The following is a 24,333-nucleotide window of genomic DNA, read 5'->3' on the forward strand; positions in this document are numbered from 1 at the left end:
ATTCCACAGGAGGTTTGGCGGGGCTAGCCCAAAAACTGAGGGAGTAGTTTGGGGATGGTCAGACTAACAAACAGACAGCCACTCCTGTTTTATTATATGTATGTATATATATATATATATATATATGAAAATACAGGATTATTTACAGGAAAATACAGGAAAATACAGGCTTACAGGATTATTTTGAGCTGTTAATATGCGGTTGATTTTTGAATTTGGTCGGTAACGTCTCCGTTCACGAGAGCGGTGTGATACGGTTTCATTGGCTGTCCAGCATTGCCCACCCCACTTTGCATATACCCCGCCCACTGTGCATGTAAGGGGATGTTGAGATGATTTTATCACTCTTGAGGAAGATTAACGGAGGCGTGTGGCTTCACATGTTGTTAATCGAAACGTTGAGTCATTGTTTGTTCAATTAAAGGTTGGAGATCTTACCATGGAGTCATTTGGATATACTCCCAACCGCAAATCTTTGCATATATATATATATATATATATATATATATATATATATATATATATATATATATACATACATCTATCTATAATTCCAGTAATCTCTGTACGTTTGTACGTTTGTACGTCTGTACGTCTGTACGTCTGTACGTTTGTCTGTGACCGCTGTTTCTCGACAACTACCGGTCCGATATACTTGAAACTTGCCAGGTATATTGCTGGGGACCCGAGGATGTGCCTTTTCAAGGTTTGAAATTAATCGGACAAGTACTTACCGAGCTATGGCGATTTAGCCGTTCGCCGTTCGCTTTGCCGTTGCGAATGGACCAAACCATTCATGTAAATAGAGGGGGGGGGGGGGGGGGTTCTGTGGTCGTTCGCTTTGGCTTTGCGAATGGACCAAACCATTCATGTAAATAGAGGGGGGGGTTCTGTGGTCGTTCGCTTTGGCTTTGCGAATGGACCAAACCATTCATGTAAATAGAGGGGGGGGGGGGGGGGTTCTGTGGTCGTTGCGAATGGACCAAACCATTCACATCGAATCATCGAATCACATCGAATGGACCAAACCGTTCGCTTTGGACCAAACCATTGCATGTAAATAGAGGGGGGGGGGGGGGGGGGGGGGTTCTGTGGTCGTTGCGAATGGACCAAACCATTCATGTAAATAGAGGGGGGGATATAATTTTAGATATAGATATAGTACGGGCATGCCCTAGTACATGATAAAAGGCAGTGTGTCAGAGTGTGTATGTGTGTGTGTCTCCTGCATAACTGCAAGACCTTAACAACAAGTGGCCAAAACCTTTGCAGGCATACTAACGGAACTCCAAGCGAGTGCATGGATGAAAACTGGGTATTTGCATAAATTTAAACACCCCTTTTGAAGATAATTTAAAGGGTGCTCATCTCCAAAATTTTTTTTGCCTTATCCGAAGGTGGCGGTGCGCCATCTTAGTCATCTTTTTACAGGCGTCTTAAGCCGTCATTTAGGTCCGGCTTGCTCAATAATGCCTCGACTTGGAACAGGCTGCGATGGTTTCTTCGGATAAAGCACTCAAATTTTTTTGTTTCCACTTTCCTTACTCATATCATCAACTGCCTGATCTTCATACCTATGAATCGCTGTAGATATCACTTTTGTAAGTGCTATACTTTTCAAATTAGGAGCTTGGAGCAATTTTACGTTTTATTTCCAAGGATCGGCCGTCTCAGACTAATTAAAGTACAGTACATAATCAAAATCTGGCTTCGGAATTGGGATCAGATCTCCTGGACTAAATAAGTTTTGAAATCTTGAGTGAATTCCGAAAATTTAAAGGAATCAGCAATTCATATGAGTAAGCTTCAATATATATTTCAGCAAGGCTGTCATCGCTCCTTCTCCATATTTACACAAGAAAATACAAATACAGAATTAATTAGTCAGGAGACGGGGAAATTCCCGAGAGTTTTTTTATATATATTTTTTACTTCTTTTAGAAGTTATTATGTGCACATATACTTTAAATAAGGGCCCCTGTCTCGTGCGCTCCTGCTGGGACGTTGGTGAGTCGTGCAATCGTGGGTGTGGCAATCATGGTGGCTGTGTGCGTTGAGCTGTGAGTGCTGTGTTGTGTTGTGTTGAGCTGTGAGTGTTGTGTTGTGTTGAGCTGTGAGTGCTGTGTTGTGTTGAACTGTGAGTACTGTACTGTGTTGTCGTCTTTCCTATCTCCATTTCGCTCCCTTTGTGTCTTGTACGTGTTTGTGGAGTTTTCCCCGTGTTTTCCTTTCTTTGTCGAGACAAGAGAGAGCAGCTATTTGGAGGCATTGGCGGAAGGCCTTTCCCCGTTCTGACTTCTGAGCGTTGGTTATCGCGATAAAATTTGTTTTCGTTTTTTTTTCCTCTTCGTCGTTAATCCGGCATCTTACCGGAGTATAGACGTTCCACTTTAAATCATGTTTATTTTCTTTCGCTTGGTTTAATTATTACTACCTTTTCTTTTTAATCTCCTCAACCCGAGTTCGGGTAAAACGGAGTTCCTTTGTTTTAGTCATGGCGACGACTCGTTCGCAGCGAGACGCTGCGTTGGAATCGTTAACCCGCAAACATGCTCTGGTCTGTGTCCCTCCTGAAGGGATTCCGACCGAAGAGATCGTCTTGGCGGTTGGAGAGGTTATCGGAATCGAACATGTACGTGCTGCGTCACGTATGAACCAGAAGGTCGTGGTCTTCGTTGCGGATGAGCATCTAGTTCACGATGTCGTGAGTTCCGGGTTAACCACAGGGTGGTCACTTTGTTATGGCCTCCCCGATGGATGTCCCTGCAATGAAAATAATCGTTTCAAATTGTCCTCCGTGTCCAATGAAAAACTCGTGTCGGTTTTGTCTCGATATGGTACAATCGTTTCGAGAATCTCGATGATCCCCCTCAGGTGCCGCCATGAAAAAGCGAAGCACGTGATGAGCTTTCGACCGCAGCTCCACATGGTTCTTCCAGACCGCGGGGATGATACGGGTTTAAAGATTTCATTTAAGATTAAAATTGATGACCGTGATTATCAAATGTACGCTTCATCAGCGACATTAACATGTTTTCTCTGTGGGGCTTTTTGGCATTTAAAGAGATTCTGTCCTAAAGCTGCTCGTTCAAAGTGTGGGGAATCAGGCCACGTTGATCAAGATTGTAAAACGGTTAACAACCCACTACCTCGTGTGGTGGAGGAGGTGACACCCAGTCTCTCAAATGTTTCCGCTGACACTGTGTCCTTACAGAGTGAGGAGGGTTTTGTGAATGTGGCAAAAAAACGTAGAGCCTCCGCTCCTCGTGGCTCCACTAGTGCCCCCAAAGTAGTTGTACTGGGCACGAGTGGTGCAGTAGCTGAGGAACCTCAATGTAGTGAAAAAAATGGATTACCCTCCAATGATATTTTAATCCAAAGTGCCCGAGGTGGTACGGTTCCATCAAATAGTTGTACAAATGAAGGGTCTATTTATTTATTGATGAGACGTTGGTTGAATGTAAGGAGATATCACCATCATCATCATCATCATCATCATCATCATCCATCATCATCACTGCCTGAGCCTCAACAAAATAGTGCGTCAATCCTTCCCAATGTTAAAGGGGAACGGACATGAGTATACACATCAAATGCTTAAGATTAATTAATTGTAGCAACAAAAAAGATTAAGTTTGGCGCAAAAATTGTTGCTCTAGCATGCGTGAATCGTGAGATATCCGAGTTTTAAAATGCCAATAGCAGACGATTTCTCTCGCGCCGGCCAGCATCTGGTGATGACTATCATCATCATCATCGTGACGTCATCGGAGGAAGCTGATGTGACTGCGCAATAGTAAACTAGAACGGGCACTCGGTAGAGCGCATACCTTCGCCGCAGCTACTGTTCTGTACTTGGCATGGGAGTGTAGGGAACAGAACAACAAAAATACGATTTTGACCTTTTCGTGACCTTGACCTTGACCTTTGACCCGATTGCTCCCAAAATCTAATCAAATGTGTCCCGTATAATAACCAATCATCCCACCAAATTTCATGCAATTCGGTTGAATACTTTTTGAGTTATGCGAATAACATACACACACACATACAGACATACAAATAAATACACAGCGATCAAAACATAACCTTCCGCTTTTGCGAAGGTAACAATGGCAGACACCGACTCCAATAGTTGCGTAAGTCTGGATATCAGCGATATTTCTGACCAATCTGATGCGGAAAATGAAGAGAAAGTTAATAATCTTGGGGAATCACACTCGATTCTCCCATACAGATTCGAACCAATACCGTCCAGAGAGTGAAGAAGAGAAATCGTCGGACACAGACACAATGGCGATCGATTTTGATCTCGGGCGCCTCCAAAATACCGAATGATATTCATTTTTATGTCTCTTTTTTAATTGAAAAAGTTTCTTTTTCCGGTCAATGGAATACATAACTAATATTTAATTAATGTTCGGTGCCGTGAGGCAAGAAATGGATAGAACATGTTAATTGTGTGCAGTATGAATGAATGAATGAATGATCGTTTTAAGGCCATTTTCCCTGCTAGAGCGGGGGTTAGCCTTGCGGGCCCCATGACAATCATGGTTCCCTGTTTGAGGCAATGTTTTTATGGCCGGATGCCCTTCCTGACGCCAACCCGTGGTCACGCTCTTACGCTGCGCAGGGATACGGTGTACCTGTTCTAAACCGGGGTACACACCGGGATCATTCATCCCAGCAAGCTGGTACTCAATTTGCCGACCTCGGAAGGATGACAGGCTGAGTCAACCCCCTGGCGTTAATTCAGCGATCGACCGGGATTCGAACCCAAGATCCTAGGATCCCAAGCCGGCACCCTGACCGCTAAGCCTGACCTTACGCCTGACCTGACGGCACCCTGACCGCCAGGCTGTGCAGTACATGGTTTAATATTATTCGGCATGTATACTGTTGCATATTAACATTTAAAATGACAATAAGCTGCAGTATGTGGTATCTGAGCTTGTAGAACCAGAATTTTTTAAAATCCTTGCACAGTAAAGAAAAGTGCATAATCCTCTGAGAAAAACACCTGTTCATGCACTTATTTCAGAAGTTTTCTAATTCCAGATAGATTACAGTGCCTTCAGAAAGCATTCACACCCCTTGACTTCTTCACATTTTGTTGTTACACCCAGAATTTAAAATGGACTAAATTTAGATTTTTTTTTTTTGTCAATGATGTACACATAGTCGTGGCCAAAAATATTGGCACCTTTGCACTTTTTTCAAATAACTCACAATTTTCTGTAAAAATAAGTTGAAATTGACAAAAGTATTTGGTATCCACAATTCTTTATTTTCCTGTTAATATCACAGAACCTTTGTTTTTGATTCAGAACTTAATATATCCTTCAAAATCAGGAATTTAAAAGAAATGGCCTTGACAAAATTATTGACACCCGAGACTTAATATTTGGTAGCATGGACTTTGGACAAAATAACTGCAGTCAAGCGCTTCCTATAGCCATGAATGAGCTACGTCCACCTCTATCCTGGCAGTTTGGCCCACTCTTCTTGTGAAAACTGCTCCAGTTCTCCCAGATTTGAAGGGTGCCTTCTCCCAACTGCTGTTTTCAGATCTTCCCATAGGCGCACAATGGGATTTAGATCTGGACTCATTGCTGGCCACTTCAGAACAGTCCAGCGTTTTGTCATGAACCATTCCTGGGTGCTTTTTGAAGTGTGTTTGGGGTCATCGTCCTTCTGCAAGACCCATGACCATCGACGGAGACACAGATTTCTGACACTGGGTTGAACATTGCGCTCCAAAATGCCTTGGTGATCTCCTGATCTCCTGATTTCATGATGCCATGCACACATTCAAGGCACCCAGTGCCAGAGGCAGCACAGGAACTACAAAACATCACTGAACCACCTCCATGTTTGACTGTAGGGAAAGTGTTATTTTCGTTAAAGGTTTCATTTTGTTTTCTGCAAACATGGAGATGATGTGTTGCCAAAAAGCTCGAATGTGGTCTCATCTGTCCATAGGACATTCTCCCAGAAGGATTTTGGCTTGTTCAGATGTGTTTTGGCAAACTAAAGTCAGACTTTCTTAGCAGTGGGGTCCTACTGGGTCTCCTACCATAGAACCCCGTTTCATTGAGTTAGCGACAGATTGTGCAAGTTGAAACTGTCATACCTTGTGTCTGATGGTCAGCTTGAATCTGTTTGGCAGTTGATCGAGGTGCTTTCTCCCCCATTCAAACAATTCCTCACTGCAATCTTCGATCATGTTTTCCCTTGCCGCCACGTCCAGTGAGGTCGGCTATCGTGTAATGGGCCTTAAACTTCCTGATAACATTGTGCACAGTGGACACAGGAACATCAAGGTCTCTGGAGATGGACTTGTAGACTTGAGATTGTCCATGCTTGGCTACAATCTTGTGTCTGACCTCCTCAGACAATTCTCTGGTTTTATTTCTTTTCTCCATGCTCATTGTAGTACTCAGTGACACAAAACAGCAGAATGACTCCTTTTCTCTGTTCAAACTGGTTGAATGAGTGATTTTTATATTGCAGGTACCTGCATCTCCCCACAGGTGAGTTCAATTCCAAAGTAAAGGAGAATCACCTGATTGAAATCTAATTATTTCTAACAACTTCTAAAAGGTGCCAATAATATTTTCCGGCCCATTTTAGGATTTCTGTGTGGAATAAGCTTAGATTTTGTCTTTTTTTTCAGCTCTTTTTGTTTGTTCCACTGCAAACTAAAGAAATACATATGTGGATACCAAAATATATTTTTAAGTTCAACAATTTTCTTGAAGAAATGGTGCATTATTTGAAAAACGTGCAAGGGTGCCAATATTTTTAGCCACGACTGTAATATCCCATAATGTCAAAGTGGAATTTTTATTAAAGAAATGTTTACAAAATAATTAAAAATGAACACCTGAAATGTCTTGAGTCAATAAGTATTCAACCCCTTTGCGATGACACTCCAAATTGAGCTTAGGTACATCCAATTTCCTTTGATCATCCTTGAGATGTCTCTACAACTTGATTGGAGTTCACCTGTGGTCAATTCAATTGATTGGACATGATTTAGAAAGAAACACACCTTTCTATATAAGGTCCCACTGTTGACAGTGCGGGTCAGAGCAGAAACTCTACCATGAAGTCCAAATAACTGTCCATATAACTCAGATAGAATAATTGTAAGAGGCATAGATCTGGGGAAGGGTAAAAAAACGATTTCTGGAGGGTTAAAGGTTCCCAAGAGCACAGTGAGCTCCATCATTAGGAAATGGAAAGAATATGGAACTACCCAGATTCTTCCTCGAGCTGGCCATCTGACCAAACGGAGCAACCAGGCAAGAATGACCTTGGTCAGGAAGGTGATTAAGAACCCAAAAAGTACCCACTCATCATCAAACTATATATACCACTTTGACCGAACTACAGAGTTCTTTGGCTGAGATGGGCGAACCTGCCGGAAGGGCAACAGTCTCTGTAGCACTCCACAAATCTCGGCTTTATGGGAGAGTGGTCAGACGGAAGCCACTCCTGAGAAAAAGGCACATGACAGCACTTCTGGAGTTTGCAAAAAGATACATGAAAGACTTTTCGAGCATTAGGCAAAATATTCTGTGGTCTGATGAGATGAAAATTGAACTCTTTGGCCTGAATGCAAAGCGCTACATTTGGTGGTCATCCATCGAACACCATCCCTAATGTGAAGCATGGTGATGACAGCATCATGTTATGGGGATGCTTTTCAGCTGCAGGGACTGGGAGACTTGTAAGGAAAGGGAACAATGAATGGAAGCAAATACAGGCAAATCCTTGAGGAGAACCTGCTTCAGAGTGCAAAATACTTTAGACTGCGGCAAAGATTTACATTCCAACAGGACAACAACCCCAAGCATACAGTCAAAGCAATGCTGGAATGGTTTCAGAACAAGAATGCTGAAGTCCTTGAGTGGCCCAGTAAAAGCCCAGACTTGAATACCATTGAGAATCTGTGGAAAGACTTGAAGATTGCTGTTCACCGATGCTCCCCATCCAACTTGACAGAGCTTGAGCAAATCTGCAAGGAAGAATGGGAGAAACTCTGCAAAACCAGATGTGCAATGCTAATACAGAAATACCCAAGAAGACTCAAAGCTGTAATTGCTGCCAAAGAAGATGCTACGAAGTATTGACTCAGAGTTGTATACTTAAATGCAAATTAGATATTTCTGTATTTCATTTTTAATTAGTTTGTAAAGATTTCTTAAAAAAAAAAAAAAAAATCCACTTTGACATTATCGGGTATTAAGTGTAGATCATTGACCAAAAAATATCGTTTTTATCCATTTTATATTCCGGCTGTAACGCAACAAAATGTGAAAAAAGTCAAGGGGTGTGAATACTTTCCGAAGGCACTATGTATTACATTCAATCAGTAAAGATAGTGCATATTGCAAAGGATGTTGCCAAGAGACAATATGTTGCCCATCGAAATAAAAATGTGTTAACTTTGTTATCTACTTTATTGACCAACCACATTACCTTTTATATCTTTCTCGTAAGATGCAGTAAGGTTAATGCTGGGTGTTCTTGCTGTCAATAACATTGCGCAGCAGGTCGGGTTAAACATAGTTGGGGTATTAATGAAGCCGAGCAAAACCATGAAGCCTCGGCCTCACCTCCCTCTCACTCCCACTCCCACAATCAACTTTCAATCTTCCCTTTTCTGCACCTCCTTTCAAATTCCCATGATCCCATTTCCTTTACCCCTCTTCTGCACCTTAATTAAGCCATACAGTATATTCGTGCTTGGCACATCTTGCTTCATCCCAGGTGAAGGCCACATTAACCGTGCAGTCATATACTTTTGGCCTGAGGCTTTAGTTTTAGGCACAATCTCAAGGAAGTTGTTCTTATGTGGGTTTAATTGTGCAACTTAATAAATCAGTTAGTTGTGCATGACAAAGCAGTCTATCATTTCAGGTATGAATGTTCAAGCCCTCGGAGGACACAGCTCTCAACCGCACCTTAAAAATAGGGCCAATGCCCCTGGGCTCATTTGGTAGAGCTTAATGAGCACAGATTTCGATGTGGTCAATACATCGTAGTTAGGCATCAGATATGAAGATTGTAGCCAAGTTTCATCAAAATTGGGTGTTTGGTTCAAGCGATAATGACTGAAGTTTTTACAGACTCACTCACTCACTGACTTACCTATGGACACTGCTAGATCGCATAAGCTCACACATGACTAAAGTCCAAGTGATCTAAAAAGGCAAATGTAGATTTTACATCTAACTCAATAACTAACTAAATAAATAAAGGTTGTAGAAAAGTAAAAGACATATAAATAAATTTTAAAAATTAAGATGTTGTGCATAGCAGTATACATGCAAAATCCAAATAAACAATAGTTGCCATGGAAACAGCAATTTGGCAAATTAGACCGATGAAATGACTTATTTACTTTATTGACCTATTCGGGAGATAGGGCCAAAAACGATACATAGCAGGATATCTCAAAAAGTTGTGGACGGATTCGGACGAAATTTGGCAGTGATGTAACGTATGTCACAAGGACTAAATGATTAGATTTTGGTGAAGATTCGGATCTGGCTGCGATAATTTTTAAAAGTGATTCTTCACAATTGGGAGATGGGGCCAAAAACGATACATAGCAGGATATCTCAAAAAGTTGTGGATGGATTTGGACGAACCTTGGTGGACTGGTTGGGTGTCTGACAAGAACGATTAGATTAGATTTTGGTGAAGATCTGAATGTGGATTGGAATATGAGAATTATTTAATTTTTAAGTGATTCTTCACCATTGTGAGATAGGGCCAAAAACGATACATAGCCGGATATCTCAAAAAGTTATGGTTGGATTTAGACGAAACTTGGTGGACTGGTTGGGTGTCTGACAAGGACGATTAGATTCGATTTTGGTGAAGATCTGAATATGGATTCAGATATGGGAATTATTTAATTTTTAAAGTGATTCTTCACCATTGGGAGATAAGGCCAAAAACGATCTAAAATTCTAAAATTTGACCGATGAAATGTTTTACATTGTTAATTGTTATCCATAAAAAATTTGGTTGATATATTTTTCAAATTGCAGTCTAATCGGTGTTTTACATGTTTCCGATTGCCTTGACTCCCCCCTTACCTCTGGTCTCGGTGGACCTCTGAACCCTGAGAGGGTCCCCGGCAGAAAGATGTGTTATCCTTGTTTGAAATCCAGCAAATAATGACCCTCAATGGAACCCGCAAATGAAACAGTCAAATCAATAATGCAACCACACCAGGTCATAAACAAACAATCATATATTATAAATCACACACAAAGAGCCATACAACAGTGGGGGCAATCACCCCTACTTTCATATCTTACGATGATATCCTTGTCAAGCCCCTTAACCCCACACTCACGGCACCTCCCCCAATGTCTCTGCACCCCTCCAAGGCGAAGTCCCAATGTCTCTGTGCGCTCCCGCAATCGGGGAGTCAAGGCCCGATGGCCAATTGAGGCGTAGACGAGCGAGACGACCCCAAGGTGACGTGCTCAGCACCCAGCAACACAGCTGTGGAAAGGAACCTCACAAAGACGCTCTCCGACGTACATGTGGCGGTTCAATCCGCGAGCCTCCGTATAATTCTCACGTGCCCCTTTCTGGCACAGCCGCCCCCGGCAAACCACCGGGGAAATAATGCCCAGCCGACACGACAAAAGCCTGTTCACTGCAGGTTGCTCGCATGGCGAAGATGGCGGACGGCTTTCGCTCCAACCCGGACTTTGAGGCCCCAGATCCTCCGGAACCTCAATGAGAATACCCGACGACACAGGCTCCACGCACTCCGGCGATATTTCTTATCGCCCGAACTTCCCTTCAAGGACGCCAAGTTCACTCGCACTGTACGTCGAACGCTCGGGCCGGAGCTTCAACAACCATGTGTCTTTTCGATCTCCTCCCGCCTCTTTTCTTCACTCCACCTCTTCCGGTCACGATCTGGCTTTCCGGCCTCATTTTACCAGGAGCGCTTTTAAATCTTTTAACCACAACATCCCTTTCCCTTAAGTCACAACAAGCATAATATCTAGAAACCAACAATGATAACAACAACCATAATGAGGGCCGCATCCGCAACAGCACACCCGGCATATACAAATGAGCCACAACACAAGAGCGGGTTCACAAGCAAGTTCACACGGTCAGTAGCGAGTGTGTCCACATTGTGCATTGATGCAGGCCCGGCACCTTCGCCTCATTGAGGCCACAAAATGTCGATGAAAGTCCTGGGGAAGATCATTCCATATCCGAGGAAGGATTTGGTGGAGTTCCTGCAGCGTTGTTGGAGGATTTGGATGACGTCGTAAACGTCGCTCAATTCCATCCCAGACGTGTTCAATGGGTGACAAATCAGGGAATCTTGCGGGCCAGGGTAACACATTAACATTGTTCTGATTAAGATACAGCTGTACAACTCGAGCAACGTGTGGTCTGCTCCACTGGAGACGTCGATGTTCTGGCGTCAGAAATGGCCGTCGGGCTGGGCGTCTTGCACGGATGCCGCAGACGCGTAGACGTCGTCGAACTGATCTCGCAGATACACCTCTGTTGCCAGGTATGGTACGGGCTGTAAGGGTTGCTGGCTGGAACCTGTGTCGGAGGTGCGTGGTTCGAATCCATCGGTCTTGACGTGGGGTCGTTACTGGTGGGCGGCCACTACGGGGACGGTCTATACCTTGATTGTTTTGCTGAAAACGGCGCCTTAAGTGCCAAATGCTGCTTCTGCTGGACATGCTGCTTCTGCTGTCTCAACAATGGATGGAGGTCCTCAATGCCAAACAGGAAATTAGAGCTGTCTCCCTTGACATATCACGTGCCTTCGACACGGTCTGGCACCCCGCTCTGCTCACCAAACTCTCCTCCTTTGGTATCCATGGAAATCTCCACGCATGGCTGGCGGACTTCCTCTCTAGTCGTCGTCAACGTGTGGCCCTGAATGGGTTTCTCTCATCTCCTCTTCCTGTTCAGGCTGGAGTTCCTCAAGGCAGTGTTCTGGGCCCCGTGCTTTTTCTGGTCTTCATCAATGATCTCTCTGACTCTCTTGAAAATCCTCTCTATCTCTTTGCTGATGACTCCACTCTCTGCCGCTCCATGCCTCTTCCCTCAGTTCGGCAGTCTGCAGCCTCCTCACTCTCTGAAGACCTGGACAAAATCACAGACTGGTCAAACAAGTGGAACATGTCTTTCAATCCTGACAAATCTCACACTCTTACTATGTCTCTCCGAAAAGATCGACTGGACAACCCTCCCATCTACTTTCTCAACAATCCTCTCCAAGAAGTTCTGTCGCTCAAGCTTTTGGGTCTCACTATCTGCCATGATCTTTCTTGGGAAAACCACATTTCCAAGCTGGCCTCCAAAGCCAGTCGCCGACTGGGCATCCTCCGTCGTGCGAAGTCCTTCCTCGGCACACCTGAGCTCCTCACCACATACAAGGCTTTCATCCGCAGCTCAATGGAATACTGTTCTCCCCTATGGGCCGGTGCTCCTGCCTCACACCTAGCTCGGCTTCACGCTGTTGAAACCAAAGCTTTCAGAATTATTGGAATCTCCCACGATGAAGCTATCTCTGAGGGCCTTTCACTCACTCACCGCAGGCAGGTAGGTGGTCTTTCTGTCTTCTACCGACTCCTCTCCGGCCTTGCACCCCCAGCTCTCTCTGTGCTCTGTCCCCCAAATATTCCTACAGGTCGCACAAGATCTGCCAGCAACCCTCTGATGGTTAAACTGCCGAAATCTCGGCTCTCTGCTCACCTTCACTCCTTCATTCCTCTTTTCTCCCGCCTCTGGAACAAACTCCCTCACTCCCTTCAATCCCACTCCTCCCTCCAGGTCTTTAAAACAGCTGTTCACCACCATCTCTTATCTTCCCCCATCCAAAACCTTGATCTTTTCTACCTCCGCTAATTCACCCCAGATCCACCTTGTTTGAAATTCCAACTTCTTTCCTGGAAGTCCTGGCAGTGTCCATATGTTTTATACCTCTCCCACCGCCCCCTTCCCATGCCCCCCCCCCCAAAGCCCTCGCCCTCTCTCAGATCTCTCGATGTCTCCATGTCTCTCGGTCCCTGCTCTCAAATGTTGTGTTTGTGTCCTTCCCCCTCTCTCCCCATCTTGTCTACCGCTCCCGATGTTATATGTTTTATGTGTCGGTTTGTCTTTCTGTGTGATAATGTTCGCTCTTTCACGAGCCTCGATCTTGTATACAAAAAAAAAATAAAAAAATAAAAAAATGGTGTTTCTTTGGACGTTGAATCGACGAGCAATCTCACGCTGCGAGGTACCAGACTGAAGCATACCTATAGCTCTCCATCTGTCATTTTCCCCGAGGCGTGGCATGTCGAACTTGTTCCAGAACGATGAATAGAGGTGTTTTTCTGACTTCTGCACTTCTTAAGACCGCATTGAGTGGAAATGATAAGCATCTGGTTGTCTGGCCTTTTAAAGTGAACATTGTTGGCCATTTTTCTCGAATATGTCATGCTTCTTGCAAATTTCGTGCAATTCGAACAACTGCTTGGTTGCGTTTCTTCGACCATTTTAACACTTTGTCTGGTTCAAATCCAAAAATTCATTCACAAGATTACCAATGAAAAAATTCCATGTCACAATAACTTTTGCCTCTGAGTATATATGTTGGAACCCATCTGTGGATCGGTCCCATCGGCCGATGGGTCTGCGCCATCTGCGGATGTGTTGTTCACCTTGAAGGAATGTGTTGACAGAATGGTGCTCTTCAATCAGGTACACAGTCATTGGAATTACATGTGGTAGGAATTTAACAGAGATGATTTTAAAATGTTTTATTATCTATTTCTACCCATCTATTTATACATTTTGTCAATACATTTTGTAATTAACAGATACATGGCAGTTTTAGTAAAGCTTTACATAACATACTCAACATTCATACAAAACATTAGGTGTTCTTCTGATAATGGCGGAGGGGAATGGTGGCAGGGTAGAGAGTGGCAGGTGCTGATGAAGGTGATGGCGAGGGTCACGAGGTCACAAACCACATGTCACGGACTGCTTTATAAACATTTATGACATCAATTGCTTATTTTTAGGTTCAAATAAACATACTCATCCACCATTGATGCATACACATTCCTTCAAGGTGAACAACACATCCGCAGATGGCGCAGACCCATCGGCCGATGGGTCTGCATTGTCATTTCTCGTGCATCCACAGATGGGTCAGACCCATCGGCCGATGGGACCGATCCACAGATGGGTTCCAACATATATATATATATACAAAATAAAGTCTCTAAGAAAACAAAAGTTAATTGTTGTGTGATTTGTCAGCTTTCTTGGTTGATGTGGAATTGAATATTGCAAGTAAAAACAATGACCCAGTAATGTCAGAACTGGTAATGAATGATTATTATCAAAGTCCTGTTAGTATGGCCGCCATACTATGTACATTGGAACACATTTCCAGTGTTCACACTTATAGTCATAAGATGCAACATTTGGACGAGTTTGGCACCCGAGCCAGGCAAAGGATGCGATTGCTTTACAGAGGCTTAGCAAACATGACGTCATACATGGCAACAAGCAGCAAACTTGTGTTGCAGGTCGTTTCCCTCGGGAGCTTGAGCACACGCTACTCCCAAGTCAGCACGAGCTGAGCAGTGCACTATGGACGATCATTCTGTCCTTGCCCACCTTGCTCGGAGCACTCGCTGACCTCGTGCTGGGAGGCGCCGGCTCAATCGATCGCGACGCCTGAGCAAAATTGGCGGACGGACGGCGGAGGCCTCCCTTTGGATTCGCCGGGCTACCCGCCAAGTGCCGCGGTGTTGTATTCATTTGGGGACTTCCTGCCATCCGTTGCTACGCCGTCGACACTTGCCCATCACCGCCGGGACAGTATGAGTAGTGATGGCAAAAGTCAGGGGGTCACGGAGCCGCAAAGCCCCAGACTTGAGCGGAGCAGCACCTCATCACAGCTGGTGAGTTTTCGCTTCTCTTCTCAACAAAGTCAACACCACAATTCACTCCACTGCTGCCATGACCTATTCATTGTGGGTTGCCACTGTATAATCAGACCTGGATTTAGAGTTTATATTTATTTTTGCCTTTGCTTTTTCCACAATAGCTACGGATAATGGCAATGTATGTGACGTAACAGGACACATGGATGATGTACAGGTATATGGACCAGAATAGTAGTGTGTTCAGGTAATTATGGTATTTTTGTTCCGAATGTGCTCAACGAGTACCGTTCTCGTTACCTCCGCCATCAAAGGTGGATGGAGGTTACGTTTTCACCCCTGTCTGTTTGTATGTCTGTCTGTCTGTCTGTTTGTATGTATGTCTGTGAACAAGATATCAAAATGTTGTGGACGGATTCGGACGAAATTTGGCAGAGATGTGTCACAATGACGAAATGATTGGATTTTGGTGAAGATCCGGATCCGGCTACTAGAATTTTTTGAGTGATTCTTCACTATTGGGATATAGGGCCAAAAACTATACATAGCAGGATATCTCAAAGTTGTGGACGGATTTGGACGACACTTGGTGGACCGGTTGGGTGTCTGACAAGGAAGAATTGATTCGATTTTGGTGAAGATCTGAATATGGATTCGGATATGACAATTATTTAATTTTTCAAATGATTCTTCACCAATGGGGGATAGGGCCAAAACGATACATTGCAGGATATCTCAAAAGGTTATGGATGGATTTTGACGAAATTTGTTGGACAGGTTGTGTGTGTGACAAGGAAGAATCGATTCGATTTTGGTGAAGATCTGAATATGGATTCGGATATGACAATTATTTAATTTTTCAAATGATTCTTCACCAATGGGGGATAGGGCCAAAACGATACATTGCAGGATATCTCAAAAGGTTATGGATGGATTTTGACGAAATTTGTTGGACAGGTTGTGTGTGTGACAAGGAAGAATCGATTCGATTTTGGTGAAGATCTGAATATGGATTCGGATATGAGAATTATTTAATTTTTCAAATGATTCTTCACCAATGGGGGATAGGGCCAAAACGATAAATTGCAGGATATCTCAAAAGGTTATGGATGGATTCAGACGAAATTTGTTGGACAGGTTGTGTGTGGCAAGGAAGAATCGATTCGATTTTGGTGAAGATCTGAATATGGATTCGGATATGAGAATTATTTAATTTTTCAAATGGTTCTTCACCAATGGGAGATAGGGCCAAAAACGATACATTGCGGGATATCTCAAAAGGTTATGGATGGATTCGGACGAAATTTGGACAGGTTGGGTGTATGCCAAGGTTAATGGACGAAGTGTCAGTAACTGAGCAGCAAGATGGGTATAAAATGTGTATCAGATTGGCTTGTGATGCCCAAAATGACAGTTTATGAAATGGATTGCCTCGTTACCAAATGAATCCCCTTTCTAACTCAACTGGGTAGTTTTTTTTAGAATGCTCAAAACCAATTATGGACAGATTACTAACAGTGGAGTTTGTCCTTCCAGATATTACCCACTAATTGTCTTTTGCACGTTTTTCAGAGTTAATTTCCGATGAATCTCCATTCTTTAGGGGTCTCCAGGACTCTTTCAGATGCATACCCAGATTGTCCATGCCGGATTCCTTCTTTTCGATCGTTGCAAGTGAACTTAAGGAAACGTTACATTCGTTTCAATTACAATGCTGTTGTGTTTGATGCGAACAATTTGAAATCAATGTTGGAAGGAAACTGCTTTAACTAATTATTTAATTGTACAAGCAAGGAAAAGCTATTTAGAAAATGACAAAATAAAAAAAATAGAGGATCTGCTAAAGAATGCAACCTTATACTTTATTTAAAAGCTTCGTGTTTCCAAACATTAAACTTTCATTAGCTTCTCCCCCGTACAGAAGGTGTGTGTGTGTGTGTGTGTGTGTGTGTGTGTGTGTGTGTGTGTGTGTGTGTGTGTGTGTGTGTGTGTGTGTGTGTGTGTGTGTGTGTGTGTGTGTGTGTGTGTGTGTGTGTGTGTGTGTGTGTGTGTGTGTGTGTCTGTCCTGTAACGTTTTTTTTTTACCATTTGAGTTTTGTCATCAAATTTTCAACAAAGCTTTATTATGAGAATATGGAGAAGACCAATTGAAAAATTGATCAAAAGGTCAAAGGTCAGCATCACATAATATATATTTTCATCCAATTGACCTAAGAACCTATTGACCTAATTGACCTAATAATAGGCTAACCCCCGCTCTAGCGGGGAAAATGGCCTTAAAACGATCAATCATTCATTTCATTCATTCAATTGACCTGAATTTTTTATTTGCCATTTGAGATTTGTCATCAATTTTTCAACAGAGCTTTACCATGAGAATATGGAGAAGACAAATTGAAGAATTGGTCAAAAGGTCAAATGTCAACCTCACATAAAATCACCAGTTTACATTAAATACTTTTTTTTAATGTTAAAAATGTGCACATTGGATCACTGAATTGATTCACAAATCAAAACCTAGAAGCCAATTGTTGTTTTTGATCAAAAGGTGAAATGTCACAGATGCATAAAATCATCAATTTTCATCTGATGGACTAGAAATTTCTGCAGGGTTTGCATATTGGGTCACTGAAGCCTATTGCGTTTGAGGTCAAAAGATCAAGGTCCCCTAAAATCGTCAGTTTCTTTCAGCTGTTTTCAGAATATTTAGCATATGGATGAAGAGGTCTGAATACAAAGCGTACGCGGATGATGGGATTTGCATTTTCAGATGCTTTCTAGTTTTATTTTTTATAACCACGGGAATATCATCAGAATTTCAACCAAATATGGACAGTTTGTTAATGTCCTTTGAAAGGGGCTTGAGCTGCGGGAGTGGAGTCGCGACTGGGTTGTTTGGTTGAGGAAAATTGGCTGAAACATTTGTCTGAAGAGCAAGTATATTCGTCCTAAAGACCTAAAATGCTCTTATGCAGGACACCAGCATCAAGAGAGAGAGATCACGAGACAGAATGTCATCAAGAGCATCCTGTTGTTTCTGTTCCCAGAGAGGAATCTGTTAACCATTCAATTCATTCCCGTACTCTGGTCGGCTCAGCGCACTCCCACTCATCGTCCCAGCGCACCTGGTCACAGCAACGCACACGATCGCACCTCCTGTCTGCAAACCCTGGCTAAATCACCTGAGTTCATCCCCACCGTACAAAGCAACATCAAGCTCACCCTGTTCAATAACCGGTCCCTCGACAACAAAAGCCTCATCCTGAACGACTACATTCTGGATAATAAACTGGACTTTCTCTGTCTCACTGAAACCTGGCAACAACCTCTGGACTACTTCTCACTCAACCTCACTACACCCAACGGATATTCTTACACCAATAAACCACGCTCGGAGGGCCGAGGTGGTGGAATTGCCGTAATTCACCGACAAGACCAAGACCAGCCTCATCTCCATCTCTTCTGCTCCATCATTTGAACACCTGGCTTTTAAACTCTCTGGTCACACACAGTCAGTCATGGCTGTCGTCTACCGCCCTCCCAAACCACACCCATCATTCCTGTCTGACTTCTCCTACTTTCTGACCCAGCTCTGTTCCCTCTCCCCCTCAATCCTCCTCCTCGGTGAATTCAATATCCACATGGACTCCACTGACTCCACAATAACCACTGACTTCAATGATTTACTCACCTGCTTTAACCTCACTCAACATGTCAACTTTCCTACCCATAACCGTGGGCACATTCTGGACCTTGTCTGCTCTACTGGATTAATTTTGCACCATCTCTCTGGCTCCGACCTCACCCTCTCTGACCACTTAGCCATCACTATGACCATCAACATCCCCACCCCAGCACCAAGGCATTATCGCACTATCAACTTCCGTAAGCTAAACGCTCTTTCACCTACCTCATTTTCATCCACCCTCTCTGAAAAAATGTCCACTTCTCCCTTCGTTGACCTCCACACCCCTTCTGACCTCACTGACTACTACAACCACACTCTCTCCTCCTGCCTTTACCAGCTTGCGCCTATAAAAACCAAAACGGTTTCTTTCACCCATTCTGCTCCCTGGTTTACCGCTGAACTCCGCCTGATGAAAACTCGTGCTCGCCAACTTGAAAGACTCCGCAATAAAACAGGTCTCACAATTCACTCCCAAGCCTACAAGGACCACCTACAACACTACAAAGATGCCCTCTCCTGCGCCCGCTCTGCCTACTACTCTCAAATTATCCACTCTGGCTCTGGAAACCCAAAAGCACTCTTCTCTACAATAAACAAACTCCTCAGCCCCCTGGACACCACCACCCAGTCATTCACAGTGGACAACTGCATCTCCTTCCTTTCATTCTTCCAAAGCAAAATTGACAACATCTACAGCAGCTTAACCACCACTGCACCCGCTCCTCCTCAAACAACCTGCCCCCCCTTATCCTGCAAACCCCTGTCTCAGTTCTCCCCAGTCTCCCCTACTGACCTCTCTGAACTCCTCATAGGAATGAAAACTGCCACCTGCACTCTTGACCCCATCCCCTCCAGCTTTGTCAAGGCCTCCCTTCCTGCTCTCTCTCCACTTATCACTGCAACAATAAACTCCTCCCTGTCTACAGGCATCGTCCCACCATCCCTCAAAATTGCTGCTGTTATCCCCATTCTGAAAAAACCTGGACTAAACCCTGACACCCTAAACAACTTCAGACCCATCTCCAACCTACCCTTTCTGTCAAAAGTTTTGGAACGCGCTGTAGCCACTCAACTTAAACATCACCTCTCTGCCAATAACCTGTATGAAACATTCAATCCGGATTCCGCTCCAACCACAGTACTGAAACTGCTCTCCTCAAAATCACCAACGACCTTCTCCTCTCCTCTGACGCTGGCAACCTCAACATTCTCATCCTCCTCGACCTCAGCGCTGCCTTTGACACCATCAATCACACCATCCTCCTCACCCAACTTGAAACCACCTTTAACATTACCGGCACTGCCCTCTCTTGGATCAAATCATACCTCTCCGACAGACGCCAGTTCATCTCCATCAATAACTGCAAATCCCCCACTGCTCCCCTCCCCCAAGGTGTCCCCCAAGGTTCAGTTCTTGGCCCCCTCCTCTTCATCCTGTACCTGTCCCCCCTTGGTCACTTAATCCGCCGTCATGGTCTCCAATTCCACTACTTCGCTGATGACATCCAGCTTTTCATCTCCACCAAGTCCATCTCCACCGCCACCCACTCTATCCTGACAAACTGCATCACTGAAATAAAATCCTGGCTTCAAATCAACTTCCTCAAACTTATCTATGATAAATCTGAAATAATCATCATTGGCCCCAAAACGCTCACCAAATCCACCCATAACTTTGCCCTCAACATCGACGGTTTCCCAGTATCCACCTCCCCTCACATCTGGAATCTTGGCATCATCTTTGACCAAACCCTCTCCTTCGACAAATACACGAAACAGATCACAAAGACAGCCTTCTTTCACCTGAAAAACATCGCCCGTCTCCGTCCATCCCTCTCCTCCACAGCTGCAGAAACCCTCATCCACGCCTTCATCACCTCCCGTCTGGACTACTGCAACAGCCTCCTCTATGGTTCACCCTCAATAATCACCAATAAACTCCAATACATTCAGAACTCTGCTGCCCGTCTACTCACCCATTCCCGGACCCGTGACCACATCACCCCCGTCCTTTACAAGCTTCACTGGCTCCCCATCCCCCAGAGAATCCAGTACAAAATCCTCCTCTTGACCTACAAAGCCCTCCATAACCTGGCCCCATCCTACCTGACTGACCTCCTCTCCAGACACACTCCCACCCACAACCTCCGCTCTGCTGGTACCAACCTCCTGATCCCCCCCCCCTCCCCATGCGGACCAAATTCAGATCCTGGGGGGACAGGGCCTTCTCCATCGCTGCTCCCACCCTCTGGAACTCACTACCTCACACCATCAGAGACTCCTCCTCACTCACCACATTCGAAACATCACTCAAGACCCACCTGTTCAACACTGCATTCAACATTTAACCCACAGCATTTAACCCCTGACTATCTCTTCTCCTTCTCCTTCCTTTTGCTTTGATTATTTACCTGTTGATTTTTGTCTTTTTGCACTTGTTTTTTTGTACTCTGTCAAAGCGCCTTTGGGCTTCTTGAAAAGCGCTATATAAAATAAATGTATTATTATTGTTATTATTATTCAAAAAGGGGCACCAGAATACTATTAGCAGACAGCTTGGAAAGCAAGGGTAGGTGCCATATGGTATCAAAAGCTTGAGAGACATCCAAACATTCGACTCTGGTCTCTTATTTGAGATTGAATGCATCCATTCTCCCCTTACCCTCATCGTTACCTGCATTCCATGTTTGTCTGTCTCCATCTACCTTCTCCCTCTGCCATGCTATTGGTGTTTCACCTTTCTCCTGCTGTTTCCTAATGTTATGTTGTGTCCTGATCTGTTCTTTGTCCTTGCTCTTCCATGAGGCTAGACCATGTTGGAAAAAAAAAAAATCATTGTTGGGTTAAAGGAAGAAACATGTCCATGGTAGAATATCTGGGGCAGAAGCCAAATTGTTGATTAGTGATGATGAGTTGGTGAAGTGATAATTATTGAGATCTACAGTAATGACATTCCAGCTTTTTCCTTACGTGGAGAAGGCCATCTGCTCTGCAGTTGATTCAGTGAGAATTCGAACATCTCTTGTGTGAATGGGGGTGACATTGACAACTTTCAGGAGTCTATCTGTCTATCTGAGATCAACCTGGGGAATGGTGAGTTCAGGGGGGGGGGGGGGGGGGGTAGTATGACCTGAACGAGCTGGCACCAATGAATAGGGTATTTTGAAGGAGTTTATCGACCAGGTGCAATAATTTGTAACAACCAGCTACTCTGCACTACTGTAGCCCAAGTTCCAGTATGCAATCACAAACATTACAGGCAGGATGGAAAAAGTGAATGCCCACAAGAAAACTGCATTATTTCCTATTGATGAAATATTAATATTCACGCTTGTCCTTCAATCCCTTTCATAATCTCCAAAATGTGGTTTTTAGCTTACCTGGAACAAAGTTCAAGGGAGCTTATGCGATGGCGCGTCGTCCGTCCATCAGTCCGTCCGTCCGTAAACAATTGAAACTTCTTCTCTGAAACCGCTGATGGGATTGCGATCAAATTTGGCACAAATTATATTTGTTGTGTTGTGACTAAAGTTTGTCCACGGCATTAAAAAAAATCGGGGTCTCAGGGGGTTTACCGCGGGTCAAAGTGGATCCAGGTTTGACTCCCCAAAATAGGTATTTGTTTTCTTCTCAGAAACTACACATGCAATTCTGATGAAACTTGACCACAACCTTAATAACCTGTGTTGTACCAAAGTTCGTTCCTGGCAATTAAAAAATCGTGGTCTATGGGGGGGCTTGCCCCACAAAATAGGTATTTGCTTTTTTTCTCAGAACCTACACACACAATTTCAATGAAACTTCACCACAACCTACATCATCCGTGATATACCAATATTTGTTCAAGGCATTGGAAAAATTGTGGTCTAAAGTTACACAGGCTTGAAACCTTATTATTTCTCACAACTTCTAAAAGGTGCCAATAATATTGTCTGTGCCATTTTAGGATTTCTGTGTGGTATAAGCTAAGATTTAGTAATCTTTTCAGCTTTTTTTGTTTTGTTTCACTGCAAACCAAAGAAATACACATGTGGATACCAAAACATTTTTTAATTTCAACAATTTTCTAGAAGAAATGGTGCATTATTTGAAAAAAGTGTAAGGGTGCCAATATTGTGGCCATGCCATGACTGTACCACCGTTAACTGAACATGCTACTATTATTGCCCATATACTTGTATCATCTATGCACCATTTTATGTCATATACATTGCCATTATCCATAGCGTTATTGATTAATTATTAGGATATTTAACAACCACCTTTGTGCACGTTAAGGCTAAATTGTGTCAATAAAGGTAAATATGAAAAAAAAAATTCACACTATATTCCCCATGGCTCGTCGATCATATGTTCATATGTATGGAATTTTGCATCGATCTCTTAGGTGGTTCTGGAGAGCAAGATTTCTTCACGTTTTTATTTTCAATCCAATATGGCTGCCAGACTACGTGACTGATCATGTCATAAATTGAATTCTTCACTCATAGGTCGTACATCAGATATATGAAGTTTCAGATTTTTTTTACATTTTTTTATTTATACATGGGCTAAGGCTCGTAATAGAGCTTTACATTTACATGCACACACGCATTGAAATACTCTCGCATCCCCTTTGGAATGAGACTAATGATCACCCATTTTAAAGTTTTTCATGTGTATTGAACTAATCGCCAATGTAGTAGCCTCCAGAATACATCACTGACAAACAAAAATGCAAAAGAGATACTGTGTTTTTAAAGTCCTTGCTGCACCATATTGTGCGCAATGTGAGAATTTTCCACCTCGCCCATAATATTTCCATTTTGTAAGGATGAACAAGAGGCCTGCGACACTGTTGAACTGAAGGCTGGGATGAACACTCATGGTCACCTTGAAAATCACAAGGGCTGGCTTTTTAAAAAGCGTAAATGGCCATTGAAGGGTTGGCACAAGGTAAGCCTGGGCCCTTTGCTGAATGGATGTCCATGGAGAATTTAATTTGCCTATGAGACGAACCATTTCTCATCCATGACTTCACCATGATGCACTTACTCTTCTTCTTCTCTAGCTTTGTCCCATTTCCTGATTTATAGTCAGCTAGTATGTCTTAATCAATCAATTACTGTCCTGCTGTTACTCATTCCTTGTTTAACAAGCATTTGATGAAACGGGACTCAAAAAAGTATGAGATGAGGACTCATAAATGAGATGTTTTTGTTTTTCATATTGTTTCATATTTTGGTTCATATTTTGTTTGTTTTCATATATATATATATATATGTTCATATTTTGTTTGCTCTTGCCATGTAACTGTCTGATTTCCTTTGGACCGTGTTGTCCTTGCAGCGCTATTTCATGCTGGACAATGGAATCCTCAAATATGCCAAATCACCAGCAGATGTATGTACATAAGTAACTGCCAAATCACCAGCAGATGTATGTATGTACATGGACTGTATGACATGTAATGGTGGTTCAAGGATAAGAATCTTAAAAAGATTCAAATCTGAAAAAGTTATTTTTAATGTCTGATCAAGCATTATAATGACTCTGCTTTGTTTTCAAAACAGAAAGTGTTGAAGGATTAAGGATTTGTAAGTTGATGAAATGAGAGGTATTTCTTCTGCAGATGCAGCGTGGCAAGGTGCATGGGTCCATGGATGTGAGTGTTGCTGCTTTGTCGATCAAAAAGAAAGCGCTGTG

General features: G+C 43.3%; 1 protein-coding gene across 2 annotated transcripts in view; it reads left to right on the forward strand.

The window, feature by feature from the left end:
- The window catches only part of LOC137434537 (oxysterol-binding protein-related protein 6), a 195,996-nt gene that overhangs the window by 24,542 nt on the left and 147,121 nt on the right, over positions 1-24,333 (forward strand). For both annotated transcript variants that reach the window (XR_013624726.1, XM_068127654.2), the window contains exons 2-5: positions 14,601-14,978; positions 23,461-23,583; positions 23,977-24,030; positions 24,260-24,333. The exon at positions 24,260-24,333 is cut by the window's right edge and continues 40 nt beyond it. Coding sequence is in view for 1 of the 2 variants with exons in the window: in XM_068127654.2 (XP_067983755.2) it covers positions 14,898-14,978; positions 23,461-23,583; positions 23,977-24,030; positions 24,260-24,333 (332 nt within the window). In the remaining variant the exon portion in view is untranslated. The remainder of the gene's footprint in view (positions 1-14,600; positions 14,979-23,460; positions 23,584-23,976; positions 24,031-24,259) is intronic.

This window comes from Myxine glutinosa, chromosome 10 (assembly GCF_964187855.1).
Source record: "Myxine glutinosa chromosome 10, kmMyxGlut1.1, whole genome shotgun sequence".
Classification (NCBI taxonomy): Eukaryota; Metazoa; Chordata; class Myxini; order Myxiniformes; family Myxinidae; genus Myxine; species Myxine glutinosa.